General features: G+C 40.1%; 2 protein-coding genes across 2 annotated transcripts in view; both read left to right on the top strand.

Annotated features, from left to right (window-relative positions):
• Positions 1–18,290, top strand: part of MYOM3 (myomesin 3) — a 28,603-nt gene extending 10,313 nt beyond the window's left edge. The window contains exons 8-37 of the mRNA XM_010723512.4: positions 742–786; positions 999–1,139; positions 1,675–1,836; positions 2,108–2,249; positions 2,340–2,539; positions 2,873–2,926; positions 3,293–3,420; positions 3,996–4,179; positions 5,036–5,210; positions 5,827–5,948; positions 6,699–6,886; positions 7,061–7,187; positions 7,643–7,821; positions 7,893–8,007; positions 8,470–8,626; positions 8,801–8,910; positions 9,391–9,435; positions 9,567–9,703; positions 10,785–10,929; positions 12,250–12,309; positions 12,659–12,726; positions 13,013–13,123; positions 13,489–13,576; positions 14,214–14,252; positions 14,789–14,894; positions 15,806–15,969; positions 16,575–16,611; positions 16,723–16,745; positions 16,831–16,886; positions 17,389–18,290. Of these exons, the coding sequence (XP_010721814.2) occupies positions 742–786; positions 999–1,139; positions 1,675–1,836; positions 2,108–2,249; positions 2,340–2,539; positions 2,873–2,926; positions 3,293–3,420; positions 3,996–4,179; positions 5,036–5,210; positions 5,827–5,948; positions 6,699–6,886; positions 7,061–7,187; positions 7,643–7,821; positions 7,893–8,007; positions 8,470–8,626; positions 8,801–8,910; positions 9,391–9,435; positions 9,567–9,703; positions 10,785–10,929; positions 12,250–12,309; positions 12,659–12,726; positions 13,013–13,123; positions 13,489–13,576; positions 14,214–14,252; positions 14,789–14,894; positions 15,806–15,969; positions 16,575–16,611; positions 16,723–16,745; positions 16,831–16,886; positions 17,389–17,688 (3,608 nt within the window). The 3' untranslated portion in view covers positions 17,689–18,290. The remainder of the gene's footprint in view (positions 1–741; positions 787–998; positions 1,140–1,674; positions 1,837–2,107; positions 2,250–2,339; positions 2,540–2,872; positions 2,927–3,292; positions 3,421–3,995; positions 4,180–5,035; positions 5,211–5,826; positions 5,949–6,698; positions 6,887–7,060; positions 7,188–7,642; positions 7,822–7,892; positions 8,008–8,469; positions 8,627–8,800; positions 8,911–9,390; positions 9,436–9,566; positions 9,704–10,784; positions 10,930–12,249; positions 12,310–12,658; positions 12,727–13,012; positions 13,124–13,488; positions 13,577–14,213; positions 14,253–14,788; positions 14,895–15,805; positions 15,970–16,574; positions 16,612–16,722; positions 16,746–16,830; positions 16,887–17,388) is intronic.
• A 2,084-nt stretch (positions 18,291–20,374) lies between these two features.
• On the top strand, positions 20,375–22,687 carry LOC100539684 (fatty acid-binding protein, liver). Its single transcript, XM_003212629.5, has 4 exons — positions 20,375–20,529; positions 21,323–21,495; positions 21,715–21,804; positions 22,577–22,687. Exons 1-4 carry the CDS (start codon positions 20,397–20,399, stop codon positions 22,625–22,627), a joined length of 447 nt encoding a protein of 148 aa, XP_003212677.4. The 5' UTR covers positions 20,375–20,396; the 3' UTR covers positions 22,628–22,687.
• The last annotated feature ends 1,553 nt before the right edge of the window (positions 22,688–24,240 follow it).

Here is a 24,240-nt window from a genome sequence, read left to right as displayed (position 1 = left end):
CTCAGAAAGTGTGGTGATGCATTGGCAAAGGCTGCCTAGGGAGTGGAGGGGTCACAGATGTTTAAGGAAAGGATGGAAGTAATACTTCAGGACATGGTTTAGAGAGCAATATTGCTGGTAGGTGGATGGTTGGACTGGATGATCTTAGAGGTCTCTTCCAACCTTAAAGATTCTATGATTCTTGCAGCATATCTCACTGTGCCTACAGGCATCACGGAGGGTCTCACAGGACCCGGGATGAGGCTGTGCTTCCCCTCTCATCCTTTCCACTTCAGCTGTTTACAGGCAATACTGGTCTTGTGCTTATGAGTGAGCTTTGCTATTGCCAAAATGAAAAAAATATCTTATTTTGTGTGCATTTCTTGGGGCTTAGAGGTAAGAGAGCATCTCGGTTTCATCCCGTTTCAGTGCATTGGTTCTTAGATTCCAGCTCCAAGTCATCGCATTTCATGCTGTGATACCAACAGCTCTTGGGGCAACATTGGGTGGTGCCGGCAATGCCTCCAAAGAACCACAGCTGCTGAAAGAGGAATTCTGTGGGAGACTCGCTGCCCTCCGGATGAGGAACGACCTCTGTGTCATTAAGCAAATTGATGTTTTACTGCATGATGACACTTTGAAGGTCACATTAAGAGTTGCTTTGAGAGAAAAGAGCGGTTTGCTGAGTGTCACTGTACATATTTGAGGGAAGATAAACACGGGAATGAGATTTCCTAAATGCATTTCCTTCTTGTCTTGTAGAATATTACGGAAAGGAGTCGGGATTTGATTCAGAAATATACAGGAGTAAGTAAATGTCAGTTATTGTTATTTCTTTGATTTTTGCCACCTGAAGCACTGGAATTCTTCTTTTCTGAGCTCTAGCTTTTCCTGTAAGCCTGCCTGCATGGGAAAAGCACAAGACTCTGCTACGCTCTAAATACATGACCAAAAATATGATACAAGCTAGAGGTCTCTGGGACATCTATCTCATGCTGCATTTCATTTTTGTTTCATAGGATCCCTTCTTGCCAGAGAGGCAGACTTTGCCTCCTCACTGAAGCCACTATTTTCAAGAGAAAAGGAGCCTTTCACCCTCTCCTGTTACTTCACTTCTGCTTTACTTGACCACCAACGAAACATTACCTGGTTCAGAGATGGTCTGTATGCAATAGCTACGCTTATACACATAGAATATGTATACATATGACTACACCGTTTGATTTTATAGCTGTAATCTAATGCTTATAGGAGAGGATTAAAATTAGGGATTCATGAGCTGCTCCCAGTTCTTATCAAGACAGATGTTATTTATTTGCATCCACAGGTAGAACTGCTAAAATATCTGGCAGAATCCAGAACATCCTGTTCCCTGCTGTGAAGAGTACCTTTGACTCACTAATTTCATTGCTCTTTATTGCTCTCCAGGATAGGGGCTGTTCTTTTTGATCTGTTCTTTCTGTGCAGAGAGAACACAGAGGGATGGCAATAAATAGGATCAGAGTCCATGGGTATAACTGTGAGGTATATTATCAGGAGTGTTTTGCAGATCCCTTATCTTGCTGTTCTGGTTTTGTTTTATCTGGTTTTTGATGGTGAGTTTGTTGGTTGTATTTTATTTTTTCATTTGGAAATACATCGATCTTCGCTCCACCAGTTCAGGTGGATCTCCTTTACCCTTTTCATGCTTTACAGGTGAGTTGCTGCAGAACTCAGAACATCAGGAACTGAAGTATCAAGACCAGGAAGCTTCTCTAAGAGTGTCACGTGCTTACAAAGAAGATGAGGGATTCTACACAATCCGTGTCCCCTCGCTGGGTGGATGCAAAGAACAAACCACTTATGTGTTTGTTCGAGGTAATAACAGGATGCTGTTCTACTTAAAACAAAAGCTTGTCTCCTAATACTTTGGCATAAAGGAACTCACTGCCTCATTCTCAAGAAAGTTTATCCCAATTCTGTGCTTTTTTTGTTACAATTAACAGAATGTCCAAATCCTACATTCAATTGTGATTAAGATGTAAAAATATGACTTGTATTGCTTGGACACACTTATAATTAAGTTACTGAGTCAAGGTTTTGGTACAGAGAAGAAAATCTTAACCACAATAGCTTGGTGTTCCTGCAGATGCTGCAGCAGAATCAGCCGGTGCACCTGGATCCCCTCTCAATGTGAAATGCCACGACATAAATAAAGATTGCTTGATTCTTTCTTGGATAGCACCCAGTGATAATGGAGGAAGCCCAATCCTTGGATATTTTATTGAAAGGTCTGTACTTCTGTCTGTAAGAGAAAGAAACCTCATGATCGTGTTGTGGGAAAACCAGAAAGGAACTCCACGGGATACATTCCATTTCAGGTGTACTGCTGGGTCAGAGAACTGGGTTCCATGCAATGAAAAACCTGTGAAAACGTGCAGATACCCCGTGCTGGGCCTTGCTGAAGGACAGGCATATCAGTTCCGAGTGAAAGCTGTCAATAAAGTGGGGATCAGTCATCCTTCAAAAACCAGTGATCCAGTTATAATGTTTGACCCCAGCAAGAGCAAGAGAGTGACAGGTGTGTACTAAAAGCAGTAAAGCTTGTTCCTTCAGCACAGTGTGAGGCTGCAGTACAGATGAATGCAGTCTGTCCAGATTCTCCTCATTGCTAAGAATACCAATGCAGCACACTGCTGTGCTGTTCATTCACTAAGCCCACCTCACTACTACTCTGGAACAGAAAACATCAAAACACTACAGGTATGAAATGTCTCTGAATGTGTCATAAAACATAGTTATGCATATAATTATATCACACAGTTCGGATCTCTATCTTTTTCAACAATCTCCAAGCATTCTGACACAGCTCTGTATCTCCTGCTGGATAACACTGTTCTGTTTGATATTACAGTTATTCCATATGACGAAGGCAAGATGATAGAAATCTTCAAGGATGACCTAGAAGGTAAGCTCAATCTATACTGAGCCACTCCCTTAGAAGTGACTTAGAGAACAAGGAGAAAACCTACTTGTAAGCTGCACAAGAAACTATCATAAACAGTACAAACTTCTGTTAAAAATCTTGGTTTTCCTGTCCCCCAAATATGTCTCCTCCTTTATACTGAAGGAAGAACATAATCTGTTTTAAAATAACATTGACTTTTCTTCTACACTATATCTGAAGGCTGGATCAGGCCCTGAGCACTGATGAAGCTGTGGGTGTCCTTGTTCATTGCGGAGTGGGATCAGATGGCCTCTGAGGATCCCCTCCAACTCAAATGACTCCATGGTTGTATGATTCTGAAGTATATCTGGTTCTGACTTCCCATAGGACACATTAAGGTTCCCCTGCCACCCACCAATGTTCATGCAAGTGAGGTCAGAGAAGATTATGTGGCTTTGGCATGGGATGAACCAGATCCGAGAGGCAGAGAACCACTGCAATATTATGTGGAAAAGGTAAGAAAATAACATCACACAGAAAGGAAATTGCTGTTATTCCTGGACAGGAGTATTTATCACATAGCCTACAGCACAGGAATCATTATTGAATGCAATTAACTGCTGGTGGCTGTTTAGAGCTGACAGTGGAAATACCCCATCACCGCTCTTAAGATGGGGGGAAGCCTTGCTCTTAAAAAACAAAGCATCAATTAGTAAAATGTAATCCACAGAATGGTGGAAGAGCATTAACAGGGAAACTGTTTCTGCCCCATGGGCCTCCCATGTGTGGAAGGGCTGTGAAGAACTGTACAGTAGTTCACTTTTCAATTTCCCTTTAGTTCTTTTGCTGGTTAATTAGAACCTCCTACCAATTTACCAGGTACTCATTTCCCATTTGCTGTACTCTTCCTGCTGCACAGGGACCTTCTGTTTCCAAGGAAGAAAAGATAACATGTCAACACGAAATTGATTAGAAATTGGTTACTTACACTTTTTAATATAAAATATATTTTCCTAGGAAGACTGATTCTGTTGTCTGTCAGGAGTTTTAAGCTTTTGTGAATTGTAAATCACCACCTTTTTCCTTACAGTTGCTTGTGGGCAGCAACTCCTGGCAAATGGTCAATCTGGATATGCCAGTTAATTCCCCAAGATTTGCACTCTTTGATCTCATTAAAGGAAAACCGTACCGTTTCCGAGTGCGGTCCGTTAACAAGTATGGAATCAGTGAGCCATCCCTGCCCAGCGAACCCATCACCGCTGGAGCAAAACTCGGTAATTATTTCGCTGCCATACACTACACTACTGATGGAAAAGGAGATGTGCTACAAAACTAATGTGTGGATTCCTCCCCGTCCCCATCCCACCTCCTTTAAACTTCATGTTATTTTGTTATGCAGCCGTTGCTTTGATATCAGGAAACCTCTTAAAGCCTTAAATCCTCCTTTAATTACTTTGCAGTTGGTCAATGCATTATAAATCTAACCAAGCCACAGAAGGGGAATTACATTTAATTAAGTAAGGGACAGTGGAAGCCTGTGTTTAATCCAAGCATGCTTCCAGCACTTGGTTACACGTCAGTGTTGGAAGGAATGATACAACTGTGATTGCAGAAGCAGCCATTTTCTAGGGCCTTCAGATAAGGAGTAGTGCTTAGAAGGCTGATTTGTTTTGGTTTCTTCCCAGGACTGACAAGACAACAGTCAGAGACTCATGTCCATGCCTCCATTGGGCAGAGAGGAGTAGCTGTTTCTCTTACTATTTCATTTTCTCACATTAAAGCTGCCCTAGTGTTCATTAATACCGTCCTTTGTTTCTCAAGAGTGAAGCAGGTCCCATTGCATAGAGGAGTCACGTGAGAGTCAATGTGAGTCCTGTTTCTCCTTTAATTCAGAGAAAGTTACGTGGGTGTAACTGCAGGAATCAATGGGCTGTCAGGGGAAGGAGTACGAGTAGCAACAAACCTAAATATGAGCAGACAGGGACAGTGTTTATGGTAACTTGCTCTAATGTGTAAACAAAGCTCTGGGAAAGGTGAATAAATCAGTGAACTCACTTAATAAACACATTTGAATTTACATTTTCTTTTAAATAAACAACTATTTTTCTGTTTTTATTTTTTCTTTTGCAGCTCCTTTACCACCACCATCTCAGGTTTTAGCTTTCAGAGACACCAAAACGTCTGTTGTTTTGCAGTGGGATAAATTAAAAGATGGTCTGGAACCTCTGGGCTACTACATATATTGTCGGGAGACTGGGACAGAAGAATGGCAAACTGTCAACAATAAGCCTGTGACGTGTACTGAGTGCGTGCAGCTATTGTACTCTATTGAGACAGGGTGCAAGCTTGGATTCTTCTCTTTATGGCCAGAGTCATATTTCAGTTAAAAAAAGAACTTCCTTCACTGCACACACAGGCATGCATGCAAGCACCATATCATCTCTTAGCATTAAGCGCTGCTCACCAGCCAAAGTGCCCCCAGTCGCACTTCTACATCTAAAGCTGGACTGACAGCAGTGTCTGTGTGTGTCATCGTAGACTCTCAGTCTGCAGAAGACAGACGCTGTGGCATGACTGGTAGAACCACATTCCATTTTTGTTTGCTTTCCAGCAGAGTACATTGGTGTCACACACACAGTATTTGGAAAATCTCCCTTAGTGGTGAGAGTCACACGTGAACCGAAAAGTCCACTAAAACTCTTATTTATTGTACTGGCAGTGCCAGGCAGCAGTGTGACACCTTGGTATCTGGTCTATACTGTCTGACCTATTGGTAACTATTTTATGTGACATGTTGATTTGTAATGGCAAATAAGGATTTTGCAAGGAACAGTTTCTTATTAGAATATTGCCATCTATTCAAAAGACCTTTCACTTGTTTTTTGAACAATCAACACAAACACGGTAATTCTTTCTCCTAGATTTACTGTCCCTGGGCTGAAGGCTGGAAAGGAGTATGTCTTCTGTGTGAAATCTGTCAGTGAGGCAGGATTGAGCGAAAGCTCTCCAGAAACAGAGCCTATCACTGTAAGGCCAGCAATAGGTAAGTAAGCGATGTGCACGTAAATCCCTCCGAGACATATCTGCCATGCACAGATATTATTACGTATCATGGTAATAATACTGAGCAGATAAGCAAAGCAACAGATTTTCTTGTATCCCCTTGCTTCTGTTGTCATTTATGCTTGTCAAGAGTGGGCGATGTTAATTAGCACTTTGATTCAGCAATGTGTTACACTTTTAGTACTCATTTGGCACTGGTTCAACTGATCATCTTAAATGTACTGTTACCCTGGTACTTTGAAATCAGCAATGTTAATTATTCTAGAGAACTTGCAAAGATCTCCCCACCACATAAGTCGGTAGCCAACCCTCAGTGGTCACTATTATATCAACCCACTGCTCCCGTCTTTTCTATCCGGCAAACTGTAAGGCAACATGCATGAAATGCCCTGAAGCCTGTCCATGACTTTTCTTGTGACATCTTAACAAGAATCTGGTCTCATCCGAATGCTTCTACACAGCAGAAGTGATACTGTGAGATCTTGACATAAACAGAATCACATCAGATGTGACAGATTTCTCCAACCTGGTTTGTCCAATATGTACCCCCCCTTTCCCTAATTCCTAGATCATAGAATCATTAATGTTGGAAAAGAACTCTAAGATCATCCAGTCCAACCATCCACCTGCCACAAGTATTACCCGCTTAACCACGTTTCTCAGTACTACGTCCACCCTTTCAAACCTGCACTGAGCAGTGCTGCCTTTTGTCTCTCCCTTTGCTGCACAGCTCGCCCATCAGCACCACGCGGCTTTGTTCAGCTGAGCTGTGGGAAGGACAACATGACCATCGGCTGGAAACCCCCGAAGCGTAAAGGAGGAACAAAGATTCTGGGTTATTTCCTGGATCAGCATGATGCATCTGAGCTAGATTGGCATGAAGTCAATATTCAGCCGATTCCTCAACGAGTTTACACGGTATTAATTTCAGTTACAATGCTGTCCTTCTTTATGTGTACCATGTACTCTTTATGTGGGAATCATGGGAAAAGGTGCTTTCTTCTACTTCCTCCAGCCCAGAACTTCATACTCTCGTAAGATTCCCACCATGAAGGCCATGCTAATATTTTCTCTGCTTTTCTGAACCCAAAGGTTAGCAACCTTGAAGAAGGCCATCTGTATGAATTCCGTGCGTGTGCAATGAACATGGCAGGTGTTGGGGAAGTATCTGAACCCAGCGACTTGTTCAGATGTGAGGAATGGACAATGCCAGAACCAGGTACCTCTCGCAAAACGAACAGGCAGAAAAACACTTCCATGTATACTAGTTCTGTTCTCGCTTTTCAGTGGCTCTGAGGGACTTCTCAAGGCTGTAGGTCTGTGTGAGTCCCAGTATACAAATGCACACGAACGTTTCTAGGGACGTTCTGATTCAGATGTAGGGTACTGTTTCCACATTTCGCTGATAAAGCATCAAGGTATTTTTAATAGTGTTGTTTCAAAAAAAAAAAAAAGCTCTAATGTCTTAACATTATTATACCAAAGCTAATAACATTAAATCACATATGCATTTTTTTCTTAGAACCTATCTCTACAGTTAATTAGCATAGAAAGCATTGCTTCTGGACCCACTGTTCACATCTTATCATAAAGCTCTGCTTTCTGATTTCGACACAGCGTTCAAGTTTGAATCTTTTAATGCCAAAGCTTATCAGCACATTCTTCCTTGAACAGGTCCTCCTTATGATGTGAAGTTCACTGAAGTGAGAGATTCCTCCCTGATGCTGCACTGGCAAGCACCGTTGTACACAGGTGCAGGTCCAGTTACAGGGTATTACGTAGACATGTGTGAAGAAGGGACAGAGGAATGGAAGCAAATAAACAAGCAGTCCACGGCTGCCACTCATATGAAGGTCAGTATATGCACTCAGTATCCAAGCATTGCTTTGCAACACTTATTAATTCCTGTCACTGCTTCCTGCAGGTTTCAGACCTAGACACAGAGAAATGCTTTATTTTCCGAGTAAGAGCACTGAACAAGGCTGGGATTGGACCCCCTTCACTTGCCTCAGATCCTGTGGTGGCTAAAAGCAAGCCAGGTATGAAACTGAGCGATGAATTGCTGTGTCTGTACGCGTTATGCTGATTCCTATGAAAAGGCTTTATTAAATATTTGCTACACATTCCATGGCAAGAAAAAACCCTAGTCAAAGTAAAGTTTAGTAAATTAATGTGCCCAAATGAATTTACTCTAGCTGTACATTCTGGCTTTAACATCTAATGTCCAGATTCATAGAGTCATCAAGGTTATGTAAACTTCTAAGATCATCCAGTCCAACTGTCTATCTGCCACCAATATTGCTGACTAAACCCCATCCCTAAGCACCACATCCACCCTTCCCTTAAACACCACCAGGGATGGTGACCGCACCACTTCCTAAGCAACCTGTGTTGTCTCTGGGAGAAGAAATTCTTCCTCATATCCAACCTGAGAAGCTAAGCTAACTGATCTTCATAAGTAATATTTCGGTTTGCTTTCTTTCTTTCATTCTGTCATTCAGGCACAAATGAAATTGAACTCGGGGTGGATGAAGAAGGGTTCATTTATATGGCTTTTGAAGCTCCTGAAAAGAATGACTCCTCTGAATTTATCTGGTCAAAGGACTATGAAGGACCACCAGATGCTGACAGAGTTCAGACAGAAGAGAAAGGCAATAAGTGAGTAGATAATGTGCAGAGAGAAATGTACACTTGCTCCTCAATGTCACGTACAAATGACTGTAAGTACTATATTTGATGTTGCAGATGTATCAAATGTGTTGTATTCTTTTAATAAAAACACCAACGTAATTTTTGAGTGAAAAATAATATTTATTACCTTTTATTTCTAAGATCTAAGCTTATATTGAAAGATCCATCAGAAAAGGATCTGGGAATATATTCAGTGGAGGTCACAGACGTAGATGATGATATCTCTGCCAGCTGCACTTTAACACAAGAAGGTAAAAACTTGTAATTAACAAGCACAAAAATCTAATGTACCGTAATTTTCTAATATTAGGTGTTTAAAGGAAAGCTTCTCCCAGAAGAATGGCGGCTGATGTCACTTAATGATAGTTGTGTCATTGGAAAGATGTCTCTCATTCCCTGACAGACCAAGGACAGTTTGGTTTTCAGATTCCTAAGAAAAACTACGATCTCAGAAAGTCATTTTTTCCATTAGAGTTCAGATTTCACACACACAGTTTAATTATCTAAGACTTCTCTACTGTGTTTTTTGAGTTGATACAACCAATGGTCTCCTCAGACAGAACTAAGAGTTATTTCCGCCACCTTCTCCAGTCCTCCCTGTTTGGAATGTTTTGCACTTACCGTCTTCTTGACACAAATAAGGCTCACTGACAAGTTAAATCCAATTGCTATAATGATTTTGCTTTGGTCTAATTGTACTAATCTAAACAATTTGTTATTTTGTATTTCAGATCTGGACAAGTTACTGAAACGTAGCCATGAAATCAGGAACCCATGTAAGTTGGACGAGTCATAAGCCACTCCCAGACATACAGATTTTGAAAGGGGAACACTGGCACAGTCTGGGCTCAGCCGAATTTTGTGGCTTACATACGAATTCCTGTTGGCAGTTCTTTTTGTTTTCCAGTAATAAAGCTGATATCTGGATGGAATGTTGACGTTCTGGAGAAAGGAGAAGTGCGGCTGTGGTTGGAGGTTGAAAAGCTGTCACCAAATGCAGAGCTGCACTTAATCTTCAATGAGAAGGAGCTTACAAGCACGCCAGTATGTTCTGGTATTTTTAATTCTGACTTACTTTCCCCTTCCTGAACAGGGATACAGACCAACTGGGCACATACCACATTTTCTAAATTTTCATCAGATCTTTCGGTGGTGTCTTTGGGAGGCTCTGGGGCTTGGTTTCACACTGTGCATAAACAGAAAGCCAACTGTCTGATTCTCAAGCTGTCCAGATCTAACATCAGGTCAAAAATAGAGAAGGGACATGGAAAGAGGAAAGAAAAAAAGGAAAGGGGAAAAGGAAAGGAAATGGGGGAGAGGGGGGGGAAACAGTTAAAAATAGGGAAAAAAAACAACAACTACCAAGCAAATAAAAAGCAGGGATTAAAAAAGAGATAGGAGTGTGCAAAGAATTTCAGAATTTCATTGCAATGTTTTTTTTTTTACTTTAGTTGTTGTTGTTTTTCTCTTTTTAAAGCAGCATGTAGTAAACCTTCTGTAGACCTTGTCCATTGTTAGAACTATATTTTCTGCACCGGCGAACTGACACAGAAATGCATGATTATGAAGTGTTTTCCAAGCTTTTTGTAATGATGGTATGTGCCTAAAGCAAACAAGGCAGTAAGGCATAATGATTGTATTTGCATGTGAGCATCTGGCAGGTTTCGGGGTGTGTGTATAAGGGATTCAGTAGTGCTTGCATGGTGTCAGAGGGTGGCAGTATTATTTATTGCTGCCCAAACATGCAATTACATGCCCCAGATATGTATTTATGTGCACCGCTTTCATTGTACTAAAAATCACAGAGATCCTGGTAATCTGAGCAGTCTGTAAGACACAACAAGAAAGAAGGCATTGTGTTACGTGGTTGTAACAGAAACTGTCCTGGAGGAAAGTTTTGCTCTGTGCGGTTCTGTTATGCCCAAGCACATAAACAAATAACAGATGAATCTCAGGATACAGAATATCAGAATGCACTGGTTCTTTGTACCTGGGAGATGAGGGAAATGGATAAAGACACACACACAGAAGGGCTGTCTTAAATCTAAGTGTTGGAGAAGACGCGGTGCCAGAATCTAGTCTTGGAAAAATACTGAGTTTATTATATTTGCTTTGTTTTATGCAGACGCACAAAATAAACTTTGTCAAAGAAAAAGGCCTGGTTGAACTGATAATCCAGAACTTCTGTGATGATGATAAAGGAGTGTACACAGCCCAGCTGCAGGATGGAAAAGCTAAAAATCAATTCACCCTTGTTCTTCTGGATGAAAGTAAGTGAAAATTCAGTACCAAATACAGACTGTCATGCTGAGTGGAAATTTTTCTAGGCGTGTAAGGACTCCAGGGACTTCTGACAGTTACACTGACACATTGAGAATGTGGAGAACAAATTTTAGCACACATTAAAGTCATAGATCATTAATGTTGACAAAGACCTCTAAGATCTTCTAGTCCAACCATACAGTTTCCACCAATACTGCCCAGTAAGTCCATGAATCATGTAAGAAATAACCTGAATTCCTCTCCTCTTCAACATAAATTGAAGATTTTGGTATTATAAATAGGGTCTCTGATAAAAAAAAATCTGCTGGAGGAAAATATCCAGTGGAATCTTTAGTTGCTGTTTCCAAATGTTTCACGTATCACCTGGCTGTGTTGAACGCCCTGTATCTTGGCAGTAAACAGAATGACAAGAATTATGATTTGTACGTATTTATCTCAGCACAGGATCAGGTTGAAAATTCAGAGTATTTAACAGCTGATTAATTGCATCAAACTGAATGCAGTAAGGAGACCAGTGTTGATTTTACTGGAAAATGAGTCCAAGCAACATGGAAAGGCTAACATAAATCACACTGGGTGAAACACGCAGGGCGTGTGTGCTGCTACAGAGAGGCTCTTTGACTATTTAAAATTCTAAAGCAAGAAGTTTAGCACTAAAATACCTCCCCGTACAATGTCGATCACCATTTCCAGTTCCCGTGAACAGTTTGACCATTTCAAGTGACCTTCCAAAGCTTCCACGTTCTGCGAACAGAAGTTACCCATACAAATGTCACGTTACTGGACTCCCTCTGAAAGCACTGGGGAGAATAAAGTGCCTTTATAGAGCAATTTGTGGTAATTTCAGAGTACAAAATGAGTTTGACTTGTAAAGCGTCAGTGATCATTTTTCTATACTGATGATGAAGAACAAACAGTTGTTTAAAACTGAGATAAATTTTATGCTCTCTACCCTATTTTGTGTTTCTTACTTTCAAAACATTTTATTTTCAGGGTTTCCAGCCTGTGTTTTTGCAAGGCCGAGCTCCTGTTTCAGTCCCTAAATGCGTAATGCTCAAGTCTTCAATGACACTTCTATTTTTGTAACAGTAATATTACATACTGCGTATCCAGTATAATCAAAAATGGTGGTACTAATCCATTTAAGGTTCTCAGTGGGGCATTAGAAATGCCTTGTAAACATGTTACAGTTTTTATGAGAAAAAGCTGTAGAGAAAGCCTTCTGTAACCACGATCTCTACAGCATTATATGAAGAAACTGTTTTGGTGTTTGTTTTTTGTTTTGACTTTGATTACTGCTCCTACAGGTTTTGCTAAAGTTGCAAAGGAAGCTGATGCAAAACAAAGGGAATGGAAGAAAAAGCAGGGTAAGATAAGCAGAAGATTAATGACTTACCAGAACTGTGCCAAAAAGATGGCAAAACCTGAGCAAAGGCATTTCATCAAATGCTCTAAATGCTTGTATCGTCTTTACTAAGTGTATTATTTATGTTGATTAGTTCACTGACATTTTAAGATCTGATTCCTCAGTGAATACAAGATCTGTTGCCTTAGGACATCACAAAGCCAGCAATAACTGTGTGATGTAAACTGTGGGTCTGGTGCATGACTGCCCCTCCTGGGCAGCACTGCTGGGGCTCACCATGGATGGAGGCACCCAGTAGATTATTCCTGAGCTGTGGAGCTGTACAGCAAGATATTTATTTTCTTTTATAGGTCCGTATTTTGTAGAGAATTTGAAATGGAAGGTTACCGAGAACTGTGAAGTGCTCCTTACCTGCAAGGTATGTACATCAATGCGACTTCAGTCTGAATTTCTTTAGCATTACATGTTAGATGTGCATTTTAAGGTCTGGGAATGAACAGCGCTCATTCAGATGGTTATTTGCAGACTGATGAAGGGCAAGAGACAGCAGAACTTGAACTGACTTTTTATCAAAGAGGGAAGCTCACAGTATTCTACAGTAATCCTGTAGGACTGCTGTGATGCTTCACATTAGAAGAACATCTCTGCATTTAAAAAATCAAATGCTTTTGGGACCCCGACTTCTAAATCTTGACTTTAAACAGGCAACAAATCTGAGAAAGGACACCAACTTCCAGTGGTTCTTCAATAAGAAAGCCCGAACAGGTGGTGTGTTTGACCTGCAGACTGGGATAGGAACTCTCCGTATTAAAAAGGTGAAAAACAGAAAAGCAATTCGGTGGCTTTGGTGACTGCACTAACTTGCAAAAAATAATCATTGACCTCACGCTTAACAGTCTGTATGTGTTTTGGGTGGTGCCTACTAAATGAAAGAAGAATTAACATTATAGCCTGATGAATTAGCAATGAGATGTTTTTAACAGGGGCTAAAAAGGAAAGCGTGGGCTCTTTGGGTTCATGACCTGATCATGACAGGTTGCCTATTCTGGAGACAAACTCGGCTCTCTGCCTTTTTTTTTTGTCCAGTTTCAATGGCATGTGAAAATTCTGTTGGGGGTTGTAATTATTTTATTTACTTATTTTTAGTTTAACATTGTATATTTGCATATATATTTGCCAGATAACCAAAGCAGATGAGGGTCAATACAAAGCAGTTGTTTCAGATGACCGAGGAGAGGACTACACCCAACTTGATCTCGTAAAAGGAAGTAGGAAAACTTAGTTTTCATATACATATGTGCATACATGGTGGTCATTTTAAAAATCAAAAGCATTCCATGTCAGACTGGGGTCATAAAATAAATTTTAAAAAAATCTCTTACTCTCCAAAAGTTATACAAAGCCCAGTGAACAGAGTATGTTTTCAGAGGGCTTTGTATACAATCCCTACTCTTTTTATCTGTTCATGCCAGAATTCATTTGATAATCCACAAACAAGTTCTCAGCCCTGGAAGTTCAGCCATTCCAAACCACCCAGAAAACAAAATTCTGTTTCCATTCTGCAACTCCACCAGTGGATCGAAATTCACAACTGAACCACAACCACAGAATATCAGTTAAAGACAACACAAAGCACGAAAGAAATGCCATGTTATTTCAGCTTCCTGCCTTAATTACAAACTGAGTGCTAACGAGGACAGAAGCATCTAAATGTAGTAAGAAATGCATCTACCAGCATCTAAAAATAAATAAATGGCAAAAATTCCATCTCCAGTAAGATTTACAGCAGAAAAAGACAATGAATAACTGATATATTATACACATAAGAAAATTAAGTCGACAGATCAGATGTGATTTGCTTAATACTGTATTTACAAATAGTTAGATAGCATTATATCTTTGCAGACTTTGAAGACCTTCTCAAGGAGCTGTGCAGGATCAGTGGTATGTCCTTTCCTCCTCGGTAATAACAGCAGGGGAAGGGGGTGGGCTGCCAGGATCAGAGCAAACAGCACAGGAGCTGCCCTTGGCTCTAGAGGTCAGTGTGTACCGTCTCAAGTGCAATACTGCCCTTTTAGTGTTACTTCGGCAGTAGAAGCACCTTCAAGCTGTCAAGAAGGGTGGTCAGTACATGTGTCCAGGGACACAAAACCCTATGTGCTTACAGATTATTTCTGAGACCTGCGTGTGCCAGCAGCCTTCTTGTCACATCATTCGCTATGTGAATTTGGACAAGTTGTACAATTTCTGTCTGTGAGATGCCTATTATATGTCTCCAGAAGATATGATGTCATTTTTCTGCTCTCTGCTGGCTAAAAGAGGAGCTTCCAGAGGCAGAATACCATCCAACACTCAACCAGTCGCATTCTCCAGAGATAAATGTCAATAGGTTGCCTGGGATTTTCTCTGCATAACATGTACGATTGCGCAGATGTTTTTGGATTCCCTCTTCAATTCCAGTCTTTCAATTGTACCATCAGCTCTTTCTGCTACACCCCTGAAAATTCAACCTACTGACGAAGGCATCAAAATCTACACAGATGTGAAGTACTACACAGACTACATGAAAACAACCTGGTTTCACAAGTGAGTCCCCTAAAGGCACTGGGAAGGGTTCTGAGGGTACTGTTGCTTGAAATTGTTTATCACAAGAACTGGGTATCTTAGGCCTCAGACCACAGTTTGTTAAGGCTGTGGGGGGTTTGTCAGAGGCAGAGCTGAAAACCACGATTCTCTCGGAGTCCTGAAACATGTCTGGGAATTCCGAAATGAACAATCATGTTACAAATATCTGGTGGTGCTGAGATACAAATAACTGGTCATCTGAATAGTAACTTTGGTTACAAACAGGAAAGGAAGCTGTTATTTTCTTGTTTCAAGCTCTTTATTTCTACTATTTTTATGCTTCCACCGTGTTGCCCCACTCTGAATAACACAGCTCCCAAACATTACAACATTACTCTTTCCAAACTTTAGCTCATTTAGTCTCGTAACAACTTGGTAAAATAGAGAAGTATCATTTTATTACGCACATCCTACAGACACATAGAAGGAGGCCAGTTTTAATGATGTTTAAGGACTAAATGATATCATAGGATCATTGGAGTTGGAAAAGATTTCTAAGATAACCCAGTCCAACTGTCCGCCTACCACCAACACTGCCCGTGTCCTTAAGTACTGCATCTACTCCTAAACACCTCCAGGGACGGGGGGGCACTCCACCACCTACCTGGGCGGTCTGTGCCAATGTTATGCAATGTCTAATTCTTATTTAATCTCCCAAATAAAGACTATGAGGTATTTTGTAGAACCTGAGAGCTTTAGCAAACTACCTGAAAGCATGGATGCCCAGCAAGGTATTCAAGTGACTGAGTACGTAACCCTTTACAAAATGATGGTCAAGGTCCTGACTCCCACTCTGTTGTTCTAACAGGTAGAGATCTAACAGCACACAGGTCTGCTAAACTGTATTGAAATTAAATAATTTGTTTATTTAGGGAGAAGCGACTGGAAATTCGTGACAAACTGAAAGCTGGGAGCACGATGAATCAGATCTGGCTCCACATACTGAACCCAACAGATGCAGATAAAGGAAAATACATCCTGGAATTATTTGATGGGAATGACTCTCACAAGCTGTCAACCGACTTGTCTGGGCAAGGTAAGCTGAATCAACAACTGCATCACAGGAATTAGATCTGCCTGAGCTGCTTTCCAAGATTCCTTCAGATCTCTGGCAGTGATTCTTCTCTTTCATTTGAGCTGAAGCTATGGTTCTGTGACAGCATGCTACTAAACTGGGTTAAGGACAGTCAAGTGCCCAACAAAGCCAAAGGGAAGACAAAGGGAGGAGAAGGGATCAGTGGAAAGGACTGAAGCCTTTGGGGAGCACTGCTGAGCATAAGGCACTCCTGGGGAGGGACGTGGGAGGACAGCTGCTCCCAGGATGTATCTGGGTCCTGGAGGCCGACACAGCTTACAGGGGGCATCCTGGAAAGAACATGGCTTCAAGTTTATAAAGACTTTTCCAAACCGTTCAAAGGATTTTTTCCTCCTGAGGAAAGGGAGTACTAGGCTCCGCTCACTTCAGTAGTTTATAAATAGATTCAGATTTCCTTATGGCAGATCCTCATGCCAAGGTAAGAGTTAATAACACGTAGCTTTGTGCACAAATACCTACAATTCCAACGTTGATGCATTATATTAAACCTACTATGAAAAAGAAATAAACAGCAACGTTCCCTAAAACCATTTCATTCCTTGCAGCCTTTGAAGATGCCCTGGCTGAGCACAGAAGGCTAAAGTAAGTTCCTGCTTAAATATTTTTACAGCCAAATTGATCTGTTTTGAGTGTCGTATTTGGTACCATACCTAATAAATCATTATAATGTTGTCTTTGTCTCTTTGCTTTTAGAGAAGCAGCAATAGCAGAAAAGTGTAAGTAAATGAATTTCTTCTGCCAAACAAAACCAAGTGGTACATTGATAAGTAAAACTAAGAGGTCGTATTTGCTCATTCCCAGGTCGCGCCAGAGTTGTTCAAGGTCTGCCAGATGTAGCCACCATCATGGAGGATAAGGTAACGCTGCGTAATCGCTCGGATATCTGGGCCTTCACAGATGTAGGGAAATGACTGCTGGGGAGAACGCTCTTGGTTTTAAATGCTCGCTGTCATTTCTGGCATTTTATTACCAAGGATGTGGGAGTGACTCAAAGTCACTATTGTAAGAATTTTCTAGTTCCACAGAAGCTGCAAGAAATATTACTAACATTAAACTGAGGGCCGTTATTTCCATGGATCCATGATTAGACAGCAAGCTCAGTGTAACTGCAAAGTAACAAGAATAATCAAATAACACACACCTTTCAGAAACTGACACTCATTTTAAGAAACACAGACCTAAGAAAAAGTGTGTGTGCTACCTGATGAAGTTAATCTGTTCTCATCTGAGAGATTATGGATAAGAAACTCCTGTGGATTTTTACTGATCTTTAATTTTTTTTTAACATCATCACATCATCTAAATTTCCTTGCTCATTTGTGTCTTCATAATCTATCTCTACTATTTGTTTTACAACAGACCCTGTGTTTAACTTGCTGTATCTCTGGAGATCCTTACCCAGAAATCACCTGGTTCAAAAATGAGAAAATTATCATCTTTAAAGATCGTTACAGAATGGATGTGAAGGGGACAGTTGTCACAATCACGATAGAGAAAGTCTGCAATGAAGATACAGGAAAATACAGCATCTACGTTAAGAACAAATATGGCTCTGAAATAGGGCAGGTTACTGTCAGTGTCTATAAGCGTGGAGAGATACCCATAGGAACGGAAGAAAAGGAAGTCCCAAGTGAGACCGTAACAAGAAAGCCTAAATGAACCAGGCAACTATATCTCAGTGAATTTAAAAGGAATTTAACCCCTTTGATTTCATTTGAATGTCTCCACCTTAAAATTTAGGCTTATTCCTTTATTTTTGTTTCAGTAATGTAGTATTTTCACTTCTTGGTTGCTAGAAAACAATTCTCATTTGTAGGTAATTCTCAAGTTTTTTTTACTATGAGAGTGGTGAGGCGCTGGAACAGCTGCCCAGAGAGGTTGTGGATGCCCCCTCCCTAGAGGTGTTCAAGGCCAGATTGGATGAGGCCACGGGCAGCCTGGTCTGGTATTAAATGGGGAGGTTGGTGGTCCTGCATGTGACGGGGTTGGAAATTCACGATCCTTGAGGTCCTTTCCAACCCTGGCCATTCTGTGATTCTGTAAGTGTATGTGTGCATGTGTATTCACTTGCATGCTCTCTTTACAGAGAAACTGCTTCCCTGTAAAAACATGCTGTGCAAGAAATACCAGAGGGTTCCCGTATATGAGAACCAAGCTATTAGTATAGGGGTTTTTTTTGTATTAAATTCTGGTTACTTATTATCTTGTAGCTGAGAAAAGCTTACGTCCATGTTATTAAACTTACAAAGAGTGACACCTTACCACTGTCTCAAGTACGTTCATTCTGAAATTAGTCAGAAGTTTTCTAAGTACCACGTGAAGTGGGACTGCGAAGTGTTGACCTTCACAAACACGATTCGAATGGGAAGAAAACAAGGCAGCAACACTCCCAAGGCTTGGAGCTTTGTAGAGGAACACAGACAGCTTCCCTCTGGACTGACACGCTGTAATGGTTACACAAGAGGGCAGAGTGAAAGTCCACAGAGATGGAAGGCACTGTTCACAGTGCTCTATGGTAAGGCAGACAATCACATCCTAGAATAACTCCAGTATAAGCACCCAGGCTTTACAGTCATGTGAGTGACACCCCATGCAGACATACAGTGTTATCCAGTACCAGGACCTCATCCCTGCCACTCAGACAACAAGGTATTATTCTATGTAAGTGAAATTACAAAACTGTGCATCTTGATATAGAATATATATATTCAGAATAAAAAACTAATACAGAAAAGCATTAGGTTGGTATTGTGAAGTAGCTCTGTAAACATTACAGACATGTGAATTCCATCTCAAGTGTGTGGCATTTCTTTTTTGGTTTCTTAGTGTCAAGTTTAGCTTTCCCAGAGACAACAGTGCTCTTTAGAGGACGACGAAAAGATTACTAGAAAAACTTTAACTCTTTGATTTCACAGTATTGCTCAGTTTGGAAAGGACTTCTGGAGATCACCTTGTCCAAATCCTGCCCAAGCACGGTTAACTACAGCAAGTTGCTAGGACTATTTTACATAAATAATGAGTTTGGTTTTTTTAATAGCCAAAGACTAGGATACGTACATGAGGAGTCCTTGAAGACAATATAAGTTTCACTTGTTGGTACATGGATAGCTTGCAGTAATAAAGAATTTCCCAAAGTGATGAGAAGCGAGCTATGTATCGACATCCCACTAACTACTGTGGTCTGAGTGCTGCTAGAAGGAAGAGATTTGTGCATATGAATTAAAAAAAAAATTCAGGATTCTGAAAACACAAACAACAAAACAGATGACAGTACGTATAAATGAAACGTTGTCTTGAAACCATGAGGTTGATTAATCAGAACTAGAGCATAAGTTTTCTCAGCCCAGAGCCTTGCATGTTCCCTGCTATAAAAAAACAGAAGAGAAATAGGCTTAAACATGAACATTTCCTCCACTTCAGGCATCTAGCTCTTTGTCTGCATTTTCTTTAAAATTACATACTAAAAATAACTGTGAAATTGTAGGAAAAAGTTCAGCATTGTTTTTTCTGTTTAAATAGAATTACTGATGGGTATGGAGTAATAAAAGTTAACTTAGGAAGGTCAGCAACCCCTGGGATATGGACTCTATTTGAATTAAGCAATATAACTGCAAGATACATAATCTAGTGAATGTCTTCCAAAATCAACAATCATTCTTGCACAGACAGCAAGGAATATCACTCGCTATCTCTGGGTGAGGAACTCGTGGTGTAATTGGTGAGAAGAAAAATAATTCATGCATTCCATTTACTTCTTCAATTTCGGTCTCCAAGTAATGTTTCATATTTAATTTTACCTTTAATGTTCCTGTGTATGGTGGCTATTGGAAAAAAAACAACACCCCTATATTTAATGCAGTTTTAGATACACGTTACTGACATCTACTGGATGGAATCATAACTGACTGCTCCAGAATGATTGTTACCAAGAAACTGGAGTACCACAATTCTGGAAGAAGCATTTGTGGCTTTATTTCCACCATTTAAGTTCCAAGTGCTCATAGCACATACACTATACACTGTCCAATCACATGACAGTAATTATCTCACATCTGAAGTATGCTATTTGATCTGAAAAAATCAAAGAAAACACGTTACAAGCAGAAGTTGTGCACAAAAATAAAACTAATGAATCAAGGCAACAGTTTGCAACTATTATGAATAATTATCTGAGTTCAGTGACCCATCGATAAACAGAACATCCCAAAAGATTTGGTCAAGGTAGGACTCTGTAGAAAGCAGAATGAACGAGAGGTTATGGTCATTGAGAGCAAATATGAGATTAAAAAGTGTTACTTAACTGTTAATAATTAGCTGATCACCTCGCAGTCTGGGCTGGTCTGACCCTTTCCATAAATAGCACCCGAATGACCAGAGCGGGCTCTCGCTGTCCTGCCAGCAGCACTGCCTCACACTGCACCCTATCTTCCACAATGGCATTCAGTGGCACCTGGCAGGTCTATGCTCAAGAGAACTATGAAGAATTTCTGAAAGCTCTTGGTAAGTGTTAAGTCACTTCTAAAATAATTTGCTCTGTTTGTGACACATGCTTTGCAGACATCTTCTATTATAGTATTTCTATGTTGTTTTTGTCTTTTGATTGTGTGATAAACTACTCATCAGGTAAGTCTATTATGTCTGATTTGAAAAAGAAAAGAAACTATGACAAGTCCCTTAGGAAAGAATACATATAAAAAAATGACTTATTTTGGTTAACGCATAATGTTATAAGTACATTTAACTGTAACCAATTTGTTAATGGCTTACAGATTTTCAATGCTCTTTAGGAGAGCAGGCACTTTCTATAGCACTACTAATTGATGTATGTGACAGCTACTCAGTAATCTGTAAAGAAACTTGGTGGTTATGATTTCATAGGTACCATATAAATAAAAATGCACTTACCTTCTTGACAATCATGGCAAAACATTCACATTTAGTGTTTTAAAGCATGTAATAGATATTCAGTAGAATTAAAACTCAGTTATAGTTGAAAAGCTCAGTCCTGCAGTGCGATGCCTTCACCAACCCCTTACTGCTGAAGACGGTACTTTCAAGATACGCTAAAGACACACTGATAAAGTACCTTAAGGTCATCATAGCACCAAGATCGATACAGACTAGGTGGAATGGAACACTATGTCCATAGAGAAGTGAGGAACCCAAAACAGCATTTGCCTTCAACCTCGCGGACTATTTTCTGTTATTGGTTTGTACATTCTGCACCTTGATTTGCTACTTCATATAAATACACAAATTCATAACAGAAGTCCTTTTTTGTCTTTCTTCACAGCACTGCCAGAAGACCTTATCAAAATGGCTCGAGATATTAAGCCTATTGTTGAAATACAACAAAAAGGAGATGACTTTGTTGTGACATCAAAAACACCCAAGCAGACTGTGACTAACTCCTTTACACTTGGAAAAGAGGCTGACATTACTACTATGGATGGCAAAAAGCTAAAGGTAATGTATTTCAGAAACAGGTGAATCTCTCTGCTCACCCTTATACTTCACTTTCTGTGCTCCAATGAGATTTGTTTTTACCATTTCCTTTAGCAAAAATAAATAAATAAAAATAGAGCACATGCATACATTTTTATCTATGCTGGAGTCATTTCCTATCTATCTCCTAGCTGAACTTCAAAATCTCCAATGTTTTATGTTTTTAATCTGCTTCAACAGTGCACTGTGCAGTTGGCAAATGGAAAGCTTGTGTGCAAATCAGAAAAATTCTCACATGAACAAGAAGTTAAAGGAAATGAAATGGTAGAGGTAAGTGATGGAAAACAATGGTTTATTAAATGCTGAAGGAAAACACGTTCTCTGTTGATCAGCTCTTCATGTAGGGTCAGTATGTTCAAAGAATACTGGCCCCCAAATGACTGCATTGCTTGCAGAAATCTTAACAGATGCTTAAATGTGCAGATTCAGAATTTCAGTATTTCAGACTAATCACAGGGGAAAACACCAGTGTCCCTTATTATTCCTCTTATAAAAACTGGGTGCCCTAAATGACTCTCTCTTAAACACTGCCTGTACATCTAAAGCATCTTTCTCAACAAATGTTGTTTATTAATTATTATGCTGGGGACAATTCTAAGCACTGAAGTGTGAATGGCTTTAGCTGTTAAGCACTGCATAGGAAGACAAAAAAAAAAAAAGTGCAAAACACTAGTGCAAAAGAACCCATTACTATTTGGGATGATGTATTTCCACTATGGGAAGTATATCTTTATACCCCTTAAAACAGAGTGATAAAATGCAGCTGATAATGGCATTTATATTTAGATTACCCCTCTTTGGAACCAGTTTTGTTTAAAAAAAAAGAAAAAAGAAAGAAAGCAACCAAAAACATTCCTTGGTACGAACATTTTGCACATATGTATAGGCAGGCATTGTAATTTCTGTAACTAAACTCTGTAGAATGTTCTTCTGTGATAATATGGATTTATAAATGAATTACAGAAACTTCTAATGACTTAACTATTAATAGCTGTCCTGAAGTCCAAATGAAAAACAAGTTGTGTGTATTTGTCATCTACAGACTATTACTTTTGGTGGAGTTACACTTGTCAGAAGAAGCAAGAGAGTTTAAAGACAGATCACCTTCTTTGTGACATCTTTACATACTTAAAATAAAGTGCACTTTCCATAAGGTGTGTCCATCTTTGCTACTGCTGTATAGTACAGAAAATAATGATGATTTCTACTATCGTTATACATAAAATCACTTCCCATTATTATAAGATTCTCTTTTCCCCAAGTACACTTACAGATCCCTTCTACACCCAAAACAACTGAGGTCTCCCTCTCAGACAACCAAAGCTGGACATAGTTGAAGAATGCTGATTTACCCTAGTGATCATTGAGAAGGGACAGAAGCTGATATCAGTGTTTCTCACTTCCTTACCAAATTAATAAACATATTCAGCGTTAATCCCTTTTTATAGGAAAGTGCAACATTCCACTGGAAACTCTTTTCTCTCTATGCTATCCATCAAAAAAGCGAATAGATGCTTGTTTAGCTGACCCGCACTGGGATTGTAATGAGAACAGCAGTAACATCCTAAAAGCTGTGAAGTATTTAACAGTCATTACAGAGCGGCCCCTCGAGCCAGCCTACCTGGATCCCTCTGCATCGTCAGCGTTTGCTCTGCAGGCATTTCTGTGCACCCTTCTGCAGACCTTAAATTCCATGCAAGTTAACATAACTAAGAACAGCTTGGAAGCCAAGACACTGATAAGCACAGGAAGACTTTTAAAGCATCAGGACTGCAGGAGGCCATGTAAGAGTTAGGCACGTTTCTGTCTGGAAACTGCTGTGTAACTGCTGCTAACTACACAGTGACATATGACAACACAACAGAGTTTTCCAACAGCATGCCTGCAGAACAGTGAAAATCTTCAATGATCAAATGCTCTATCGGTAAGTTGTAGGATACAAAATCAGAGATGCGTCAGCTTTATTTCTGAATGACTTTAAATAAATCAGATCACTGGACAGAGCACTTCTAAAGTTACAAAACCATAATTCTTTGCTTTTGATTTGACATGAGATAGGGTTGGTATTAAAGCAAAACGCCCATATGTGTGTTTGTTTTTAAAATAAACATCTCACCTTTAAAATAAAGGTCTCAGTGGTGCTCATGGACTATTCAGACATTCCATGCACACTTGAAAATGTGCTCTTCCTGTTCGAATTCCTCACCAAAGGTCAGGCTCAATACAGGATTGCAGGTATCGAAAGGGGCACTGCGCTCCAGACTGCAGATACATCACATATTGAAAATGCCTCATACTAAAAGCACATTCATTCATATATGGAATATAAAGTCATTCTAATTTGAAGGCACCAAAAAATTATTAAATTCTTCAGTTTTCAGGACGTCACATTTCCAGCAACTGTGCCCATCCTGTCAATCTCCTCTGCCTCAGGACACCAAGGATATGGGAAAATCCTCCGCACGGTTCTGCAGGCGAAGCTGCCCAAGCCTGATGACAGTAGCCAGGTTGTGAGCTTTGTCCTATTGCTGGGCTGTGCTACCGATCCCCATCTATGCAGCCATCTTCTGCAGAGGGCTTCGTGAGAATCTTGATGTTATTACTACTTGGATCTTGTTCAAACTGCTGATTTGCAATTCTAAAAGCTCTGAAGGGGTAATCCTTGCAGCAGGAATTCCTACCCTTCAACACTCTACACTCTTTGCT

Source organism: Meleagris gallopavo, chromosome 25, assembly GCF_905368555.1.
Source record: "Meleagris gallopavo chromosome 25, MGAL_WU_HG_1.1, whole genome shotgun sequence".
NCBI classification, from domain to species: Eukaryota; Metazoa; Chordata; class Aves; order Galliformes; family Phasianidae; genus Meleagris; species Meleagris gallopavo.
Note: the sequence above shows the minus strand (reverse complement) of the source record. Positions and strands in the feature narration are given on the sequence as shown.